At 47.7% G+C, this 20,497-nt stretch overlaps 1 protein-coding gene across 1 annotated transcript; it reads left to right on the plus strand.

Moving 5' to 3' along the window:
* The first annotated feature begins 3,790 nt into the window (after positions 1–3,790).
* LOC144170343 ((3R)-3-hydroxyacyl-CoA dehydrogenase-like) lies at positions 3,791–20,193 on the plus strand. Its single transcript, XM_077700090.1, has 4 exons — positions 3,791–3,931; positions 6,446–6,614; positions 15,935–16,128; positions 18,810–20,193. The coding sequence occupies exons 2-4, from the start codon at positions 6,464–6,466 to the stop codon at positions 19,212–19,214; spliced, it is 750 nt and encodes a 249-aa protein (XP_077556216.1). The 5' UTR covers positions 3,791–3,931; positions 6,446–6,463; the 3' UTR covers positions 19,215–20,193.
* Positions 20,194–20,497: the final 304 nt, after the last annotated feature.

The raw sequence follows: 20,497 nt of genomic DNA on the forward strand, positions 1-20,497 counted from the left end.
AACCGTTCAACTTGGCGTCCGAGTCGGGAGCCAATGTGCAGTGCTTGTGCATGCCGTGGCTCCCTGGCGGCCAGTCTCCTGACGTGCGCGGCACCACGCGTGCACAGGACATGGCTGAGGAAGGCGAGGAGGCCGCCGCCGCAGCGATAAGCGCGCGCACCGAAGGAAGGTCACGAGGATACGTGCTGTGCAGAGCCGTGCGCGATAGAGGAAGACGAACATCCAGCTGCGGTCTCTTGTACAGCGGCAAGGCTTAAACAACGCCGTGTGGCGAAAAAGAGGAAAAACGCTACTGTTGCGTACAGCTTCGCTACCTTCAATTCTTACGCATTAGTGTGAGTTTCCTTCATTTTTCGTGCCTTTTACAGCAGAATTTCAGCACGCGCTTGCAAGGAACTAGCATTGTAAAAATATTCAGGTATGTGGATGAACACTTCGTGATTTTAGGTTGAGACGGTGACGAGTTTCCTTCCCATGTGACACATGTTCTTAATGTTTTTTTGCGAATGCCTTGCACCCCTTGAAGTGACCTACGAGATGTCCCAGTGTGATTCGATAAGTTTTCTTCACCTAAAGCTTTATTTTTCTGATTCCCGTAATAGCTGGTGTTTTGAGCCAAGGAATATGAAACCCCCACTTCCCTTTTCGTCTGCGCACTCAAAGCTTGTAAAGAGAGGCATAATTAAGTCGTCATTCAGTAGTGCCTTGCTAAAGTCCTGTACACATCGCTCTGAAGGTATACACTCCGGCAACAGTGCACCCGCCTCCTATAGCAGCAGGTTACCTCTTGCATCTTTTGTATTCAGTCGCAACAGCTATGCTAAAAGCAGCACGCAATAAAAATTCGGAAGGCGCACTGGTGGACACCCAAGAAAAAGACTTAAAAAACGTAGCTGTGCTGCCGCATATTCACGCCATTGCGCACAACCTTAAGATGGCGCGCAAGCGCGCAGGCTTGAATGTTGCTTTCTCGGCCCGTGGAAACTTATTTGCTTGTGTTCAAAAGTTGACGCAAAGGATAAGATACGAAGAGATTGCGGCTTGCGGCACCAGACACCGAAAATCAGGAAGATGTGTAAACGAACGGCTTAGGGAACAACACAACAATGTAGAAAAGCTCGTGGCGACAGGGCATCTCATTTCGCTGCAAGCAGTGTGGATGCAGACCGCTGTAAGACGAGTGCAGTGTGATAGGCAATGGTCGTCACACAGTCACCCGAGAAATCATCGAGGCCCTCGAAATGCTCTGGCTGAACGAGAACTGTATTAGCATACCTTCTTTAATCTTTATCAGACAAAATAACTAAAATTTATGGCAAACCGTCAATGAGACGAGAATACATACTTCGAGTGCACGTGTTTTGTTTGTGGTTATTTGTTTGTATTTTGTATATATGTTCACCCTTTCAATAAACCTTTTCAGTCGATAGACAGCGCTGTGTCCGCGTCCCCCCCCTCTGTCCTGTTGTAGTGCGCTATGCTTCAAGGATGTCGAAGTACCAACTAGAACATCAATCCAGACTTGTGTTTTCTATTTATTTATTTTCTCTTTACATCGGCGGCTATTTTGGCACCGTTCATGTTCACGGACGGCAACGATGACGACGGTCGCTTTTCGCCTTTGATGAAGCATCTACGAGCAATTACGGTAAGACTGCTGGCCGTTAATATTTACGTAGCAGGTCCGCTTACACATGTAACTTTTTATAAGGTGGGGGAAATGATTACCTTTATTCGAATCGGGCAGTTTAACTTTTTGTGACTAGCAACGCAAGTGCTTAGTGACGACATCAAAAGCCTCGCCCTGAGAAAAGTATGCAGTATCGAGCTATCAGCGACATTGAACCGCTTCGGACTCACGCTACATAAATGAACCCAGATAAGTCGCCCTGAAAATGCCGGAGAGATCCCTTGCTGTTTGGCAAGCAGTACGTCTCCAACACCACGACGCAAAAGGGCAGGTAAAACAGTTTGAAAAATCTTATACTCGTACGAACCTAGACCTACTGTGCCAAACGTGTGAATTTACTAGAAAACTTACATCTTTCTGTGATTTTTCACCGTGTTATTCTATTCAAGGATATGGTAGGGTTCAGCGTCTAGTTTGTACGAACAGGAACGCTGAAGCGCTTTCCGCCACAGCAGCTTCTTGGCTAGCGGACACTGGGTCGCCCCATGAGGGGGGAGATGTCCTTATTGCTATACATGCGTATGTTATAGGATAGTCGCATACTCAGCTTGACGAAGTTGACTTGTCATCAGCTCTCCTTTCCGATCATCTTGCGTGCGAAGTCAAACTTACTCCTTTCTCAAATCATTGTTTTGGTGTTGTGCAGCTTGGTTCTGGTGTTTGGTGTAGATACTTCATCATTCCATCCTTTGATTTTCCCTTAAAGGAACATTAAAGAGAAAAATAAAGTAGGTATATATCAGAAGATTAAAGTGTCGTGAATGCAAATATACCGATTCCAACAGCAGTACTTACTTATAAACGTAGAGGATTCCCAAAGTGTGAAAATAGGTATCGCCCCAATACATTTTTTTCGCACCACTACAGTTTGCATGGAAAAAAGACGAGGGAGAATTTGTAACATTACAAACCGGGAATGGTCAAACAATATTAGTGGAACTTTTGAAAGCGTTCTTCTGAAACAAACGCTGATGCAGGCACATGTAAGTGTAAATAAGTGCATCAGACAGCTCTTACTGGCCACGCGCTTTCTAAAAGACACAAACATTAGCTAGCAAGTAATATAAATTATGATGCCTCAGTCCGAACGGTAGGCTTAGTGTCAGTTTCGATTTCGTTGAAGTGTGTAGCTGAAATGTTTCGCTGAAAAGAACAAAAGTCCCTGGCAACATTTCTTTGAGATGTGTAAAGTATATGTAACAGCCAACGGTAAGACCAGATATTATTAGCGTAACCGACTTGAAACGAACTTCTTTGAGCAACGACGCGTGTATTTTCAGCACCTGCCCCTAGGCGGTAACACCTCCTGGGCATGCATTGACCTTACTGGGAAAGCTTCGTAGGTGTCGTCCCACTTCGCCAATAAAAAGCTGGGGCTTGGTCGCTGATGTTGCCGTACGTCACCACTTAAGGATGGCGTTAAAAAGACCCTGTCTGTTAGGCTGACACAAAACTGAAAGCCAACGAGAAGCTTTCAGAACGATGGTGACGATCGAGTAAAATCGGGCTGGGCTCGCTCTGGCTGCTTTGGGACGTGCCCTGAAACGTCACAAAGAAATTAAAGGGAAGTGGCAAAAAGAAATTCACGCTATAATTGTTATTTCACAGTCAGCGAGGCGTCGTTGGCCGCCGAACAAAAACCGACCGAGCTAAGAAACGCGTTCTTTCTTCCATTATCCTTTAGTGTCCCTTTACACGTGGGGTAACGGTTGAGGGGGGCAAGGTAAACATGAAAGTTAAAGATACACGGTTATATAATAATAATAAAGTACACATAGCATCCTTTCAAAAGGAAGTGGAAATTAGAGTGGCCGAATTTGAGAAAGTGAGCGAGTGTATGCACGCACATTGCACGTGTGCCCGTCACTCGGCACGTCGGACGTGCCCGGAGGCGTGTAGAGAAAATGTGCGATGCACAGAAGCAAGGAAGGTTATCCCAGTTGTCGAGTCAGGAAAAGTAAGAAAGCACAAAGAGCAAGGAAAGTCTGGACAACTAGCGACGCAGGACTGCGCGTGCACCGATTGAGGCGTGCATGTTGGCCCAAGGCCAGGTGAGCGACCACAACGAGCGAGAATGACACCGGGCAAGCCGTCCACGCCTTTCCTTTCGCCGCAACTTCCCCCCTCGCCCCTGAGGAACGCGCGATACTGTCGGAGATGCTCCGCAGTGGCCTGCCGGGCGTTGTTGAAGACGGACTAGGGTGACCACACGGGCCCTGCTGGCTCTCACGGCCTTCATAGGTATGCAGAGGAGCCGACGTTGCAATGTGTACCCGTGCACTTGGGAAAACTTGTTAATTGCCCTTGTAAATTGCCTTTTCAACACTTTAATCGGGGGGAGTAGCCATTTTGTCGTCGGACTGTGCCCGCTAGCGGAGCATTAATTTGTGCAGTCGACAGGGGGATCAAACTGTGCATGCCCTAGGCAGTCTAGGGCATGTTCGAATTGGCCAGTCTGGAGAATGAACGAGAGTTAAGGAGTGCTTCCTACAGCATTGTTTTAAGTCAGTAATGAGGCTTTCCGAGAGAGAGATAGAGCTTTTTTTCTCATCTTTGCTGAACGTGCGTAACGTCACCACTGTACTGTTTGTTGGCGCGAAAGCAAGACTTGCGCATCTTCCCTGGCTTTGCATAATTTTTTGAAATGTGAAGTAGTAGTGCAGTTTCAAAGTTGTACGCTGTGGTGATGTTTTAAAAAGCCCTCGGTAAGCAAATCAGCATTGGAAATCTGAAAATGCGAAATCGTGGCATGAAATCCCGAAAACGCAGCGGCCGAACCACAAGTATGTCAGTACGCCATAAGCTTTAGTATATTTATAGAATGAGTTTTGCTTGGGACCATTTTTACCTGTTCGCCTTAGTGAAGACGGTTTACGGAGTTCTGATTATCCCTATTATTTCCAGATCATCACTGATTTCTGAAGCACTCTATGTTGGCGTGCACCTCACATAGAAAGAAGTTATAGAGCCAACACAGAGGGTTATTCATTTTTGATAGGGTGCAGTACCCTCGTCAGGAAATTTTCTATCAGCCGCCCCCGGAGTGTTGTGCGATACGGACCAAGTGAACTAGAATTGGGGTAGGGTGCTCACTTCGGAGCGCCCGAACGAGGCGCGCTGAGGCCGGCGGCGTCGACTTTTTATAGTTTCCGCTCGCTCCGCGTGGTGTCGCTACGGTTCACACCACGGTAGGTGACATGAATGGTAGGGGAGGTGCCCGCGTTCGTTGATCTGCGTGCGTTCCGGCGTGGTTCAGTCAATCCTCCCTGTTCTGTGGTTCAGTCTGCTCTTGTGATTCCGCTGCTGGTGCGCGTTCAGTGATTTTGTGTTCGTTGAGCTGGAAAGTCATCAGTGTAGCGCGCTACGCGTATGATTGGCTTGTGAGTCGCCTTCACTAAGGAAACAAAAAAGCCCGCGGTAGTAGGCAGAACCACTGCTCCGCACCGGGCTGCAAAACCGGGCTACGTTAACAAGAAGGCGGCTTTTTTTAGTGTGCCAAAAGAGGCTTCTCGAAGAGAACAGTGGGAGAGGAACCTCCGACGCGCAAATAAAGTGCTGGACGACAACTGCGCTTGGTGCGAGTTAAACCAGTTAGACTTCGAGCGGCGCTCCTTCATCCGCGATTACGTCCGTGTCGTGCAGGGACAAGCATGGGGACAACAGGTCCGCATTTCTCGCGGAAGACCGCGCTTAGCACTAGATGCTGTGCCGACCATTCTACTTAACCTGGATGTGTACGTATCGAAGAAAGTACCGCGGGTGGGGGAGGCCGTCGAGAAAGTGGAAACGGTGAGATAGGAAAGAAGCAAAATCGTCACCAAATGCAAGACGTAAAGGGCGTTTCGAAAGTACCGAAGGTGGTAACAGTGAAAACGAGGTTGCGCTGACTGAGCCTTTACAACAGCCGGAGATTTTCACTGACGAAGCTGCGCCACCCAAGGCCGTGTCTTCTACGACAGAATCTCTTCAGCCAAATGACTTTTTGGAAACGCCGAGGAAAAAGCATTAAGCTATGAATTCGAATGTAATAGAAAACCCAACCTGCACTCTTGCTGTTCAAAAACGTTGATTGTAGAACGTGTTCTCGATTCAGAACAATAGCTTAATGCTTTTTACAGATGATTACCCGCCTGAGGGAACAGGCCTAACCGGCTGTTGCGCGCAGCAGAATAATTTTGCAATTAGTGAGAAAGCGTTACAAAATTCGATTTCTTGTTTAGCTGATTTTATACTAACCTAACCACCCCTGCACGCGAAATCTACGGAGAATTACTCGGCACGCCGTGCCCCATTCCATTCTAATAGAATAATTTTTTTCCTTCTAGCAAAAAAAAAAAAAGCATTTCTGCCTTCGCTCGTTGTTTTTGCTTGCGGCAGCCGGAGACCCGCCGCGCTTGCACATCACGCGCTGCACTCTTCACCCCGCATTCACTCGTGTGAGCCTTCCACCGAATGCGCACCCGCGCCACTTTTTACTCACAGTATTAAATTGTACAGCCGCATAAGCCGGCCCAGTTGTTTGGTAATGCGTGCGGAGTTTCCCTGAGAGGCTATGCGACTACGTACGCACAAGCTAGTTTGTAGCGTCCCTACCATGTTTACGACAGCAGTGCCACCGCAAGCGGCCGCCCTTGTTGACAGCTGCGGCTTCACACAGGCCGGGCTTCTGAGCATACTACCCCTATTCTATAGATCACTGTACTTCAGAAGGACGCGACACAGCGCGTAAAGATCCGGCTTTTACCACGACTGCAGCATCCAGCATCGGGCAGAATGTCTCTGAGCGGTCGGTTAGCTGTGGTGACCGGCGGTGCGAGCGGCATCGGCAAGGCCACATGCCACGCTCTCGCCGCACAGGGAGCCAAGGTCGTCGTCGCTGACATAAACCTGGACGCCGCCACGGAGGTGGCTCGGTCGCTGCCAGGTGGGTTATTGCTGTAGCGGTTTTTCCGCAACAGCGTTATTACGGCTGCCGTAGAGATACACAACGACGCATAGTATATACCGAAATGATGTCAATATCCTGGTTTTCCTTGTCGTTTTTTACGCAGTTCTAATGATATGCGCTAAAAATCGTACAGAAATTCTACTAATTGTCGACTAATGCATAAGTAATGTTATGCCGCTTGTCTTTATTAAGACTTTTTTAATAGACCAGTTCGACTATAGGCAGCTAAACCAGGCTATTTCATTCATTATTGTTTGCGTAGGGTTTATAAGACCTTGGCTTGGTTTGCTTGTATTGTGTTTTTTAAAAAAATTCGCTATAATCTTTACTTGCCCTATTATACAAATAAAATGTCTTGGCGAATTATCTCGAAAACAGGCGCGGAAAGACGTAGACTAAGAAGAGAAATACACAGGACGACGCGCTAACTAGCAACTGGCAACATCAGCACTCGACAAGTCGTGCACGCACTTGATGGGCACTAGTTTTGATTGCCCAGTTAAAAGACGTAAGGAGGCGGGGTTTCGGATGGCGCTATTGCAGCCACGTATGAAAAAATCAGGCGTGCCATCAAGCAAGCTAATGACACGGTTGTTTCAGAACCTGCTCCACAAGAAAGAAAACGAGTGGCAAATATCCCGTATGTTCATTGGCTCTCTCATGGCATGAAGAGAGTGGGTTCCCGATACGGCGTGAACGTTGTGTTTTCTGTCGAGAAGAAAGTTGGCCAGATATGCTCTGCCATTGGCAGACGCATTGATACGCCGGGGCGGCACAAAAAAGGCTGCCACGTGAAACACGGCAAGCAATTTGTTGCTTGCACCCAATCAGTGGTGTATCGACTGCCGCTACCTTGTGGTAAGGCCTACATCGGGCAAACAGGCAGATAGATGCCTGAACATACGACTGCGGGAGCACCACAGTTCGCTGGCGGGCAGGCCTTCCACGCACCTGGCTTCGCACTGTAAAGAGTGCAAGGTACAGGGGGGGGGGGGGGGGGGTGCAAACCCATGTTCGAAAAAACAACCGTGTTGTTTAGGCACAGGGGCAAGGCAGAAAAGAAGATGATAGAAGCTTGGAATATTAGCCGGGAGGGGTCAATGTGCGTGAGTAAATCTTCAGTCAGTCTGCAAGAAGCAGAGTTGGCGTTTCTGGAACGACACGTGCGGTAATAGCATATCATGGGTTGCACTTTTATGTCGGGGGAAACTTTTATTTGATAATCTATGTATAGGTCTTAATCAGTGAATTATGTATAAGCCTTAATCAGTGAATTATGTCGGTTGGTTGCCCTATATATTTCTCTTTCCTAATAAATGTTGCCAGTTGCTAGTTAGCGCGTCGTCCTGTGTATTTCTCTTCTTAGTCTACGTCTTTCCGCGCCTGTTTTCGAGATGAATCAGCACCAACTCGCCCAACTTGCCATCCTGTTGGCGAATTATGCTTTTTGGGGGATATAAGGCGTTACACTTTCCGGGGACTTTGAAATTTTTTTGTGGTTCCATATTGTCTTTTTTAAATTATTTTTGTCTTAGTCGGGCGATGACCGCGTGTTAGACTTTTTTTTGTTAGATAATTTTCAGCTTTCTTCCATTCGTTTACCTGTGTTTCAAAATTTCCTTCGACAAATTATCTCCATTTGCACTCCAATAACGATCAAATTTGTTAACCTCGGGCATTGCGCGCAAATACCAGGCAGTGTCCTTCAGTAATACTAGGCAGAAGATGCTTACGCCATAAAGGTATTCGTATCAAAGCTACTTATGATCGCTGGTTTCCACCGACTTCTACTACAGCCGTCCCTGACAGTGGACGGTATCGGCATGACACGCAAGAGTTTCAAAAAGTAAAGCCGTTCAACCCAAAGTGAAAGATGTCGGAAGTGCAGAGCAGTGATTCGCCATAATGGTCTCTGCCCCATTAACCGCCGTTATCCCCATGCAATTCCAATTCCCCGCCTTCGCAGTGCTCGCGCGCCCCCTGCCTGAAACTGCGCCAGCGGGAGTTCAGTTCTTTTTGTGCTTGCTTTAATTTCGATGGTTGGAGCTGATTTGCGTCAATTCGAACGCGTAATTTTTTTCTTGCGCGGCTGGAGCGTTACTTCAAAGCGACATGAGGTGATATTAGTGCATGCTCGTCTTCCATCCGGGAAACCGATACTGGTGGTATCAGTGTACTACGCACCAGTTAACGGTTCTGCTATTCAACCTTCATTCCAATGGCTGACGGATGTCATAAATCGGTATCCTAATGTCCCTATCGTGATAGGAGGTGATTTTAATGCTAGAAACACAGCTTGGGGGTACACTGATCCAAACAAGCGGGGTCGTGAAGTCGAAGAAGTTACGTCTATGAACAACCTCGCTCTCTTGAATGACCTCACGGTGGCTACTCGAGTTGGAGCACACCCCTCACAACGAGACACGACACCTGACCTCACCTTCGCGTCTCATGGAGTAGCATCAGGGTGGAAAATATACGATACCACGTGGGGCAGCGACCATTTTCCTATTGCGATTACGCTCAAAGGGCGACGGAAAATTCCAAATAAAACTTTACAAGTCACCAACTGGAACAGCTTCCGTGCAATACTAAATGATTCATCGGAGATGTCTACAGATTTTACGTCCTTCGTTCAGATAATCCGGTCTGCAGCAGAGATGTCGCAGGAAGCGGTCACCTGCTCTGAAGACACACCGGCGCTTGGTGGTCACCTTGCCAACTCATGGAGAAGAGCTAAGGACCTCACGTGCAGATACCGACAACTTGGCAAACGACACTGCGACCTGATAAAACTTCGCAAGCAATTTAAAATTATTCGGGATTATCAGAAGCAGCTTGCATATGACAACTGGCAGGAACTGTGCTACCAAATGGGGAAAGAGCGAGGCCTCTCTCGGCTTTGGGGCATCTATAGAAGCATGGCTGGAAAGGGAAAGAAACGGTCGCCGCTTCTCGCCACTCTAACGCTTAGTGCGCCTCCGGACCACGTAGAAAAAAGCATCATTACAACCTTCTTCCCATCAGCTACTTCTACTCCCACTGATTATTTACCTCAAATTACGGTAAATAACCCGGACCCTTCTCTGGACACTCCTTTCACGCCCGTGGAACTTCAGGCTGCAATACGGCAAAGCAAAACGAAATCGGCACCAGGCCATGACGGCATAACTTGGCAGTATATCCGCAACATGGATGAACCGCAACTTCAACATCTGCTCAGTTTAATTAACGACTCCTGGCAATCGGGGGATATCCCGGAAACCCTCAAGCATACTTTGATCAATCTCATCCCAAAGCTTGGCAAAGACCCCTCAGAAGTAACCAACCTGCGACCGATCTCTCTTACCCCTACGCTGTGTAAGTTGATGGAACGACTAATAAACAACCGAATGCAATATTACCTCGAACATGTGAAGGCTTGGTTTCATCCTGTACAAACAGGATTCCGACCGAACCTTGGTACGCATGACTGCCTCTGGCTACTTAGAAGAGTAATCAACCGACAAGCGAATCGCCGTGATCTTCCAGACTATGTCCTCACTGTCGACCTCCGCAAGGCCTTTGACAGAGTCGACCAGGCGGCCATACTGAACGCTCTTTCCCAGGCGTTCCCCTGTGTACGCGCACACTGAAACTGGATACGCAGCTTCCTCAAAAATCGACCGGTTCAGCTCTGTGGCTCACTACCCGGATGGGCAGCAAATATATACTACAACAAGAGGGGAGTCCCACAGGGATCTGTACTGGGCCCCGTACTTTTTAACATTGTTATGGCTCAGCTCGCAAAGGAATTGGAGAAAGAAACTTCGACTCGGTTCGTAATATACGCCGACGATATTACTATTTGGACTGAAGGCAGTGACTATCACACTAAGCAGGACATGATTACAGAACTACAAGCTGCGGTGAACACACTCGGGGATGTTTTACCCGATCTAGGCCTTGAACTAGCCCCGGAGAAAACCGAGCTTCTGGTTGTGACAAACTCCAAAAAAAACGCGCACACAGAGGATGCCATTCTGCATATCGGCGGAAGGGTCATAGAGGCAGCGAGAGGATCAGTTCGGCTCCTTGGCCTCCCCCTCTGTAGCAGTGGCAGTCCCAAGGCCTGGTTGTCACAATTAAGACAAAAATGGAAACAGATGCTCGCACTTATTGTTCGTTTGTCCAATAAGTACGGCGGAGCAAATCAACGTGCATGCCTCTCCATGGCTCGAGCTGTCGCAATTGGCACAATGACATATGGCGCTCCCATTTATGAACTTAATAAGACAAACCTTAAAACTCTTCGTATTCTACATAGAGCTACTCTGAGAGCAATCACCGGCCTTTCAAAACACACCCAAATCGACGCCCTCGAGCGTGCTGTCCCCATCCCTCCAATAGACACTATTATGCAAGGTACGCGATGTCAGGCTGAGGCTAAACGCAGCCTCACAAGACAGGGCATTGAACTTATGGCATGGGACGCCCAGAAGCCTCCACCGAAAGTGCCTCTACCGACTGCGTTGGCGCCTTGGACGTTCACAGACAATGTCCTAGGACACAGTTCCAGAGCGATACCACAAACCAAGTGCCATGCAAGAAAACGGCGAATTCGGCACCTACAGGACACCAAACTCAAAGGGCAAGTGGACATTTTCACAAATGCAAGCATTACACCGAGTACTGTTGGCACTGCATGGATATGCCCGGAACAAACATCTTTAAATGGCAGCTTTGCACTCGACTATAATAATGCCACCAGTCTGGAAGGTGAATTGTACGCTATAAATAATGCCCTTAGTCATCTATGTTACGATCTCGACACCCGACCCCCTGGACACGTGCGTATCCTCACAGATTCGTTTGAGGCTGTACAAGAACTCCGGAAGCCTTTCTCATCCAAACCAATAGTGAACTCTATTTTGCTGCACATGGACCTCCTCAGATGACAGGGTGTACAAGGCCGAATTGACTGGACGCCAGGCCATGAGGACACGAACACAGGAAATCGGGCTGCCCACGAGGCAGCGCAGGAGAGCATCGCTCGTTCCTCTCCACCGAACTCCTCGCTGTCCTCTTCCACGCCCCCAGCTCTCCTCCTGCTCCGACTTAAGAAGGCACGACAACAGGAACACCGGATGGCCTCCCCGACAGGCTACCTCTTCAATGTCGGCACGCAACCGAGAGCGGCTGAAGTGTTCATAAATAAGTTTTGTGCTGACGCTGCGTACACTCCACATATAATTCAGAAATGGACCCGCAGACCTGAAGGACGGGAACATTGCCCTTATTGCAATATGGGCTTAAAATCTGATTTACACCATCTTATTTGGTCATGCGTATACTTCCAAAAGCATCGAACTCAGCTCCTATCACGTCACACCCCGTTTACCTTCGCTGATATATCAGACAACATAGACCGCGGTGAACTTCTTTCGGAGCTTGCTAGTTTCGCAATTAAGAGTGGTCTGGCGCGAGTCGTCTAGCAGGGCGACGCTTAATCCGTCACACTGACTCAAAAACTGTGAAGTGTGAATAAGTTTGAAATGCGAATTAAGTGTGAAATGTGAACTGAGTGTGAACTAAGTGTGAACTGTGGAGTGCGAAGTGCGAACTAAGAACTGAAATTGATCATATTCTATATATCGCCCTTCCCATCCCAATCCCAACCACCCCCTCATTGGCTATGGCCTTCCTTTCAAATAAAAGCTTCAACTAACTAACTTTCGGCGTCATTTCGAACGCGCCATTTTTTTATTGCGCGGCCCCTTTTTTCGCTTACTATCGTAAAAACCAACCCAACGAGCGTTCCTAACTGAATGAACGCGGGCGCTGCCGGTTAATTACGTATATTTTGGCCTCAAGCGTATCTATAGTTTTCTTAGCGCTAAACAATGGGGAGACGTAGGAGAAGCGCCAGCGGTTCACGAGTTTGGAACGCTTACGACTATATAAACCGCTTGGCTTTCGAAGCCTCTGGGGTACGCCGCGACGACAACGCTACAACAGAACGCCCTGTTGCTCCACTTGGGTCCAGCGAGCGAGCTGCGGCGACAAGGCGAGCGCCTAAAGTGCTCTGCACTTAAAAGATGCCTGCGAATCAAACTGTGTGTCAACGTGGGGAAATTACAGCCCACCAAAGCACATACAGAAAGGGTGGAGTCGCATATATATTAACCTGTGCTCCACCTACTACGACATACCTTTGATCGGAGAATGAGAACTTTATTTAATTGATGTGGAAATTTGGGGCAAGACACTAAAAATATTAGTTTCATGTTACAGCAGTGGCCGCGTTACAACCAACTGCCGAATGTGCGGGTTCGCAGTTAAATATACATTTTTTATGACATTTATGTTTTGCTGTGCCTATAGCACTTATTCATTCACGCCCCTAATATTAACACTCCGGATTGACCCAGCAGAGAGTACTTCGATCACCTTTGCTACACATATAAGTCTACGTGTAAATATGTGTAAATATGTAAATATGTATAAATATATAAATACAATCTGCCCCGAGCTTGACTGCAATATCTCTGTCGAACAAAATATTGTCGCGTGACTTAACGCCAAGGAGCGACGATGGCGACGACGACAAGCGTATGAACGAACTTTCGACAGAGGGACCATGCAGCCGAGACGATGCCGACGGAGCAGCGCTTCCCGAGAACGCATCATCATCATTAAACCATTAAACCGCTCGGTAGTCGCCGGCTCGAGCGATTCTCGATCAAGACCCTTCTTCACCATCGCAAACCCTCAGTAGAGCCTAAGGTCAGCCCCAAGTGTGCACTGGCTGTACGCATCCCCTTACAAAAATGCTTTTTTACATTCTGTAGACGTTCTGTTGACATCCTACCAACTTTATTGCTATCCTACATACTCTTACATTCTATTGCCAGTCGTCTGTAAAAAGTCTACTGAATGTATGTTGACACCCGTCTGTTGACTGTTGTATGTAGAAAGTCTACTTAATTCACGTTGACATTTGTCTGTTGACGGTTGTATATAGAAAGTCTACCTCATTTTTGTTGACATTTGTCTGTTGACGAGCTTCTGTAGGATGACCACTAAAAGTGTTTTGACACGCTTTGTCTCAAGTTGAATTTAACGCAAACATCTTTTTCCTTCGTCCTGGAGTCCCATTTCAATTAATTCATATTGGTTTTTGCTAAATACCAGGACAGGTTCACAATATTTGGGGACAAACTATTTACTTGACTTTAACCAAATTACGTTACTTTGTTTGAATCAGGTTTTAAACACACACACACACACACACACACACAAACACACGCGCGCCCGAGCGCCTGCACGCACGTACGCACACAGACAGTACATACTCTCTCTCTCTCTCTCTCTCACACACACACACACACACACACACACGTATCTTTCTCTCTCCCTCTCTCTCTGCATGTATCTTCACACTTGTGCAGCCCGAGAAAAAAAAAAGTAGCAAAAGGGAGCAACTTTCACTGTTCGTACCTCGAGCCGCGCAGTTTCTCCCTCGGAACAACCAGTTCGTCCCTCAGCCGCACGGGTTGGTACTTCACGACCCGCTCGCTTTCACTCTTCACGGTGATCAACATGACTATTCAGCGGTTCCGAACAAGCACCAGCCAGCGGCATCAACCACGCGCAACCGCTCGTCACTGTGTTTTGATTTGCGCAAGCTAAGTGCCATGCATGGTTGAAAGGAACGAATTATGCCAGTAAATATTTCGCGACAGACTACTGGACGTGTCTCCAACAACGGCGATAATCTAAAATCGCCTGCTATGCCCACCTAATACGGCCGGCGTAGATGTTTTGGTCGCTCTCGGCCAACTGCCAGCGGCGCCCCTCCCTCTTTGCGTACCTCCGGGAGAAACGCGTCAATCACCGGAGGCAGCCGAAACGCGGCGCGCAACCCATTCCAGATTTCCGTTTTGTTTAGTTACAGCTTGCAACAATAAAGTAAACATGAAGATATGTGCAATTGCTTACGTTCCAGTGTTTCGCGGTATTATATTTTGGAAATAATAACGCGTAGTTTTGTAAACATGCAATGAGAGGCGCGCCTCACCGCGGCATCGGCATCCCGCGGCTGGCGGGTATATATACATGAAGTGCACTGCTAGCATTTGTGCGGCGTCGGTGTCCTGCTTGCAAGCGCTTGTGGTTTTTCGGATGTAGTGCGTTTGTGAGCTGGGGTTGTGTTGTTTGTTGTGTTGTGTTTCAGAAAGTGCGCGTGTGGATGTGTGGCTCCGCAAAATGTGAACCCTCGTAGACGAGGTTCCCGAGGCCTAATCTGTTTCTGCTTTCTTTTTTTTTTCATTTTTGCTCCCACTAAATGATCTTTTAAAGGGCAATAATGACGACGTTCTATTAAGCTGTATTGACACCACGGTCTAGGAATGGCCGGCTTTTCTCACTGCATCACGTTTCGAATATCCTGTCAGAAACGCTTCGGTTAGCAACAGCGATTGAGTATAAAGTCTACAAAAAACTTTCTGTAGAAAGTCTACAGAAACGTTTCAGTTCAAACACGGTGGCCAATGGTTGACAAAAAGTTGGTAGGCTGTTGCTAGGAAGTCTATAGACAGTAAGTAGACAGTCTACTCAATGTTGGTAGCTTTTGTCGACTTTTGTCAACAAACATTGAACTCAATGTTAGTAAAAATTTTTATGAGGGTCAACATTTTTGCACTAACACCCGCCGTGTGCTATTCGTTGCGAGACTCTGAACTCCACTTCCACCGCCCTTGGGGGAGGCCCCAAGAAACGCGCAAAAAGAAATACAACAATACATCGCCAAACCAACGGATATCCGCCTTATGCGACAACGTTGAACAATATCGCGGAGTCACAAGAAAAGCCAAGGAAGCTGCTTGGACATAATTGATGCAGGCATGTTTAGCTTATTTTGCGACGCCTATAGTTCATCGGTGTAAGCAGTACTTGCGGCGTTTGCCATATGGCATTGTCGATACGCACATTTAAGAATTTGTGAATAAGGCGATATACTGCCAGGCATTATGCTACAGTTCACGTGTGAAAATAAATGTCGTTTTTGTGTTCGTGCGTGAAAGAAGGTGCTATAAAGTAGTAGTAGTTGCCATTACAGAGAACGGCAGCTGCCTCTTCGTGGCTCTAACACTAGATACTTGAAATTTTGTGAGAAATCCAGTGCATGTAATCGTGTACAGAGCTGAAATAATTGTGTATGCCACAGTAAATTTTTAATAGGGCTTGTGTAGCGAACTTTACATATCCTCTTGATTAAGCTATGCATGGGCTTGAAAGAATACGGCTCTTTGCAGGCCCATCGTGCCACACATCTGTATGGTTGGACGTTGGATCCACTGAGTCTGTGGGGCACCTTTTTGCCAATATCAAGGAGGCCGAATCGCTACCTGTCAGCATCGTGGTGAACAGCGCCGGCATAGCCCGGAAGTCTCTCCTTGTCGACACGACGGATGAAGACTTCGACAAAGTTATGCAAACCAACGTTAAGGTGATTTCCTGTACTATGTCGTTCTCACCGTTACCTCTGAAGCATCTTTCCTCCTTTTCTCCAGCCCTCTCTTTTATCCCCTGAACCCCACTTCCCCAGTGCTTGGGTAGCAAACCTAGCTCTAGAACCTGGTTAACCCCCCGGCCTTTCCGTCCTTTCTACCTCCTCAAGTGGAGTTGTCATTGTTACCAGTGTCGAGCCAACCAATTTCACTGCTTTCGAAAAGATATATTTGTTCAGGAAATGTGATTTAAATGGTTGACTTATGAACCTGGATCTACTTCTTTCTACAGCAGTACTGTATTGCGACTTGCTGACGTTGCTGCTACGCCTCTTTGGCCATGTTACGTGACGGATGGTGAGGTTCTCTTGACTAGCTGAGAGAGATGGACGCAGGAAAGCCATTGACGGGTTTAACAGCACACACATTTAATACACACACCTGGAGAACCCTAAATCAAACCACTCATGAACCCAACTACACACAAATGATAAACACTCAAACCCATAACTAAAAATCCCAAAATAGAATTCTAATCAAAACCCAGAAGTCTCTGCAACAACGTTCATATACAGTCCAATCCAAGGACCCCTGTCCTTACGTTACTAATTAATCACCGTGTGTCTAGTACTCTCTCTATAACAACTAGTCCCTAGTTGTGTCCTAATCCCTTTGTCCCTATTGGACTGGCGTACCATGGTCGTCGTCGCTGACGTGTCGCACCCTTGCGTGACCGCGACTCTGTGCTAGCCGTCGTCGTTTCTTGTTGATGCCGGCATTCGATGCGCGCGGTCGTTCCTTGGACGGCCGACGTGTTTCCTCAGTGGCTACCCCCTGGTAGCCTCTGCCGCTGGAGGTCCCAGGTAGGTCTCGCACGAACGTAGCCCTTCAGAGCCGTCGAAGCGAAAGTCGACGGAGCGTGGACGCTGAACAGCTGGTGCCCGACCGATGCCACTGGGGCCACCAAAACACAGGTTGGTGGAGCGCCTAGGACGCTGCAGCCGATGCGAAGTCGGCCCGCTCCTGCCCAGGCTCGAATGGCATGGTCGATGGCCTCGCCGCGTCCCCCTGGCTCGTTCCTCACGTGCTCCCCCCGCCTCCTGGTTCCGTGCACTTGTGCGCCCCGCTTTTAACCCCTCCGGGCTTGATCCCGTCACACTATGATTGGCTCCTTGCCTTTTCTTGTCCATATATGGTCATCGCGCCACTTGTCTCCTGCGCGGCATTCTCTGATTGGCTGACCAGTGCGCTACCATATCTGGCCATGATGCCTCGGTGTTTAGGCGCGGCGTTCGTTCATTGGTGCGTTCCTGGCGCGCACTTCACATTTCTGTTTCTTTGTTCAATTTTTTCCCCTCTTTATCTCGGTGGGTTTTCATGCATGCCCACTCCCTGGGTGCCCTTTACATAGGACAGGCCAATCATGATACTTTTAAAGACAGCTCTTTGATTTGTCATGGACCATTACTAGCTTTTTTTCTCAGGGCCGATGGATATGCAATTTAACTCACCTTTCAAAGCCTGGCTTGACGGACAAGAAGCAAATACTGACGAAAAGATTATTTTAGACTTGAATTCCCTGAGAGTAAGCAGAAAAGTTGCTTCTGTATCAGCAGCTTGACATTAGATTAAACCATGTTACTAAAAAATAAAGCGTGTATAAAGCGTGTATTTCAGAAAGCACAACCTTGATGAGTGGATCCGAAATGAGAACAGGGATTACTAAAAGATGACCAGGTGGTATTTGAAAGCTTCCCAGTGCCCCTCATAAAACTCTCTCGCCCTTTTTTCTTTTTCCCCCTAATCGGTGACAATGCAAAAAAAGCGACTTTACCGCAAGGCTAATCTGTTTATTTGACTTCTCCGCAAGGGCCGCGGTTGAAAGTTGGCTTTTCGCATAACATTACGGCTGTTCAGGAAAGACAAGAAGTTAAGTTCGGTTTAAGTAAATTCTGGGGTTGTATTTATACACCTCCTTGGTTACACGCCATGTTGCAATATTTCTCCGAGCTTCCCTTCGGACATGCGGCGCCACTTAGTATGCATATGTCGAAACATCAGGGTAGTGCTAAAGAGGGAGGGATACTTGAAATTTAGGCGACACGTACGAGAGTTGGAGGTACGTCATATTTCGTAGCAACAGTACTTTCCTTTATTGCCACACTGACCGTTTAGCGATGCTAGGAGTCATTATGTTGTCACCACCTCTGTTCGGGAACCACGTCGACCCCCATGATGTGTTTTTTTCTGACTGCTAAAAGTGTGCTAAAGCATACGCAGGGCTGCAGTTGAACTTAAGTCATTTCGATGCGCCTAATTAATATTAAACGCTCAGATTATCCTGGCCGGTATAGGAACTTCCAAAAGAAGGGACTATGGTTTCCCGCTAAAGTTTTTAAAAAGAGGATGCAAATATAAGTTTCGGTATCAAGGAACAAGGGTACCAGTTTTTTGTCTTTAACAGAGAATGGGTAAGAACAACCACAATTATTTAGCGTGATTTAAAGGAATTTCTAATGATAAATCAGCCATTTGATTGGTGTGTGCATTAGAGGAAAGCTATCCAGTCCGGCTGGGGTGATTCCACTGTACTCTTTGTGCCATTCATCCTCGGGCATTGATATTTGTGTGGTCCAAATTGTCGTACGCCACGTATACGCACGCTGTGTTTTCCCCGCAGGGCACATTCCTTATGACGCGGGAGGCCGCAAGAAACATGATCGCATCGGCCGTGCTGAATGGAGTCATCGTAAACGTCGCCAGCATCGTCGCCAAGACGGGAATGACCACCTTTGGAGCGTACGCAGCCTCCAAAGGGGCCGTGGTCGCCCTCACCAAAACAGCGGCACAGGAGTTGGGGCCGCATGGCATCCGCTGTAATGCCGTCCTTCCGGGAGGTACACGTACGCCGATGACCATGGCACTGAGTGATGAAAGCGCGGAGAAGCTCTTGGCAGCCAGCACTCCCTTAGGGCGGTTTGGCCAGCCCGAGGAAGTGGCCGAGACCATTGCCTTTCTGTGCTTCCCGAACAGCTCTTACGTTACCGGCGCCGCCTTCGAGGTGACGGGCGGATTCTGCATGTGAGCGCCCGCATCCTGCTGTGCGCAGCTTTGGACAGCTGCTACATCAGACAGCTACCAAACGTGCTCGTTCTGATTGGGTTCGCACGACCACCTGCGTGCCCCCCTTTGTTAGGGGCCTCTGTAGCTAACTGTAAATAATTCAGACTGGCAGCAGTGCGTGCTCCGTGTGGTGCGCAGCTGATTTCTTTGCTCTCAAAAAAGCTAACGAGTATGACTGTGCTGAGGGCACGGGCTGTGTGTGTAAGGTGCGTGTATCTGGGTGCTCTAAACTTCAATGTGAGGTGGAGAATGTGTAGAGGACAAGGATGTTCGCTGTCCTTGCAATAATTCGAAAAATTTTATTAATCCTCCGAATTCTTTCCCGAATAAAAACGCAAACAAACAGATGAACAAGCAGGTGAAAAACCTCTATATTCCGCGTAGGATACCCAGGAACAAAAGTTCACTTCTCAGGCGAGCTCCGAGGGCTCACTAACGAATGTGGATGCAACGCGAATTGCGTGCAAGCCAGTGAAAGTCTTGCAGCGCTGGCGGAGCACATGCATGGTCAAAATTGCGGCACGACTGCTACATGCAAATCGAGCGGAATAGCTGTAGCGACAAACCGACGGAGCCACAAGAGTGTTATAGCCCTGGCGGAACCAGAATCTCTGAGCGGAACACGTGGCCGCATAAAAGGTTGAGCCGCGGTAATTTCAAACCGCACCTGCGGAGTCGACACCTGTTTATGAAGGCTAAACTCATTGAAGACCCATCTACAGCTTCGCTCGACTAATGTACGCGCATGCCCAGTATTGATTTCTAGCCAGTTTATGAATACTCGGGCGGTGTCAGTAGATTTTGATTTCGTTCAGTCGGGCTCAGTCGTACAACATGAAACGACTGCGCCAGGGTTACGGCAAAATAAAGTAAGGGTTTTCTTGTAAGCAAAGCGTGGTAGGAATGGAAGGGGGCGCCTCAATAAAGAATCATCCTACGTGTGCCTCGACACTGCTGCGGAATGTTTTGCGCACATATTGTAAAGTGAATATGTATTAGAAAAAAATGAGTCTAGTTTTGGGGTACGAAGTCTCTTTTGTTATCAATCAATCAATCAATCAATCAATCAATCAATCAATCAATCAATCAATCAATCAATCAATCAATCAATCAATCAATCAATCAATCAATCAATCAATCAATCAATCAATCAATCAATCAATCAATATCATTGAAGACGTCTGGAAAACCGAAACTCTTTATTTTGGCAGAGCCAGGACAAAATAGAAGACAAGTAAAGCAAAA

This window comes from Haemaphysalis longicornis, unplaced genomic scaffold, assembly GCF_048455015.1.
Source record: "Haemaphysalis longicornis isolate Haplotype H1 unplaced genomic scaffold, Haemaphysalis longicornis Haplotype H1 scaffold_2, whole genome shotgun sequence".
Classification (NCBI taxonomy): domain Eukaryota; kingdom Metazoa; phylum Arthropoda; class Arachnida; order Ixodida; family Ixodidae; genus Haemaphysalis; species Haemaphysalis longicornis.

Bases quoted from the DNA above. Each gene is read 5' to 3' on its own strand.
- LOC144170343 (XM_077700090.1), top strand. From the start codon at position 6,464: ATGTCTCTGAGCGGTCGGTTAGCTGTGGTGACCGGCGGTGCGAGCGGC. The intron at 6,615-15,934 runs GTGGGTTATTGC...GGCTCTTTGCAG, and splicing joins GGTGGCTCGGTCGCTGCCAG to GCCCATCGTGCCACACATCT. The intron at 16,129-18,809 runs GTGATTTCCTGT...TTTTCCCCGCAG, and splicing joins TTATGCAAACCAACGTTAAG to GGCACATTCCTTATGACGCG.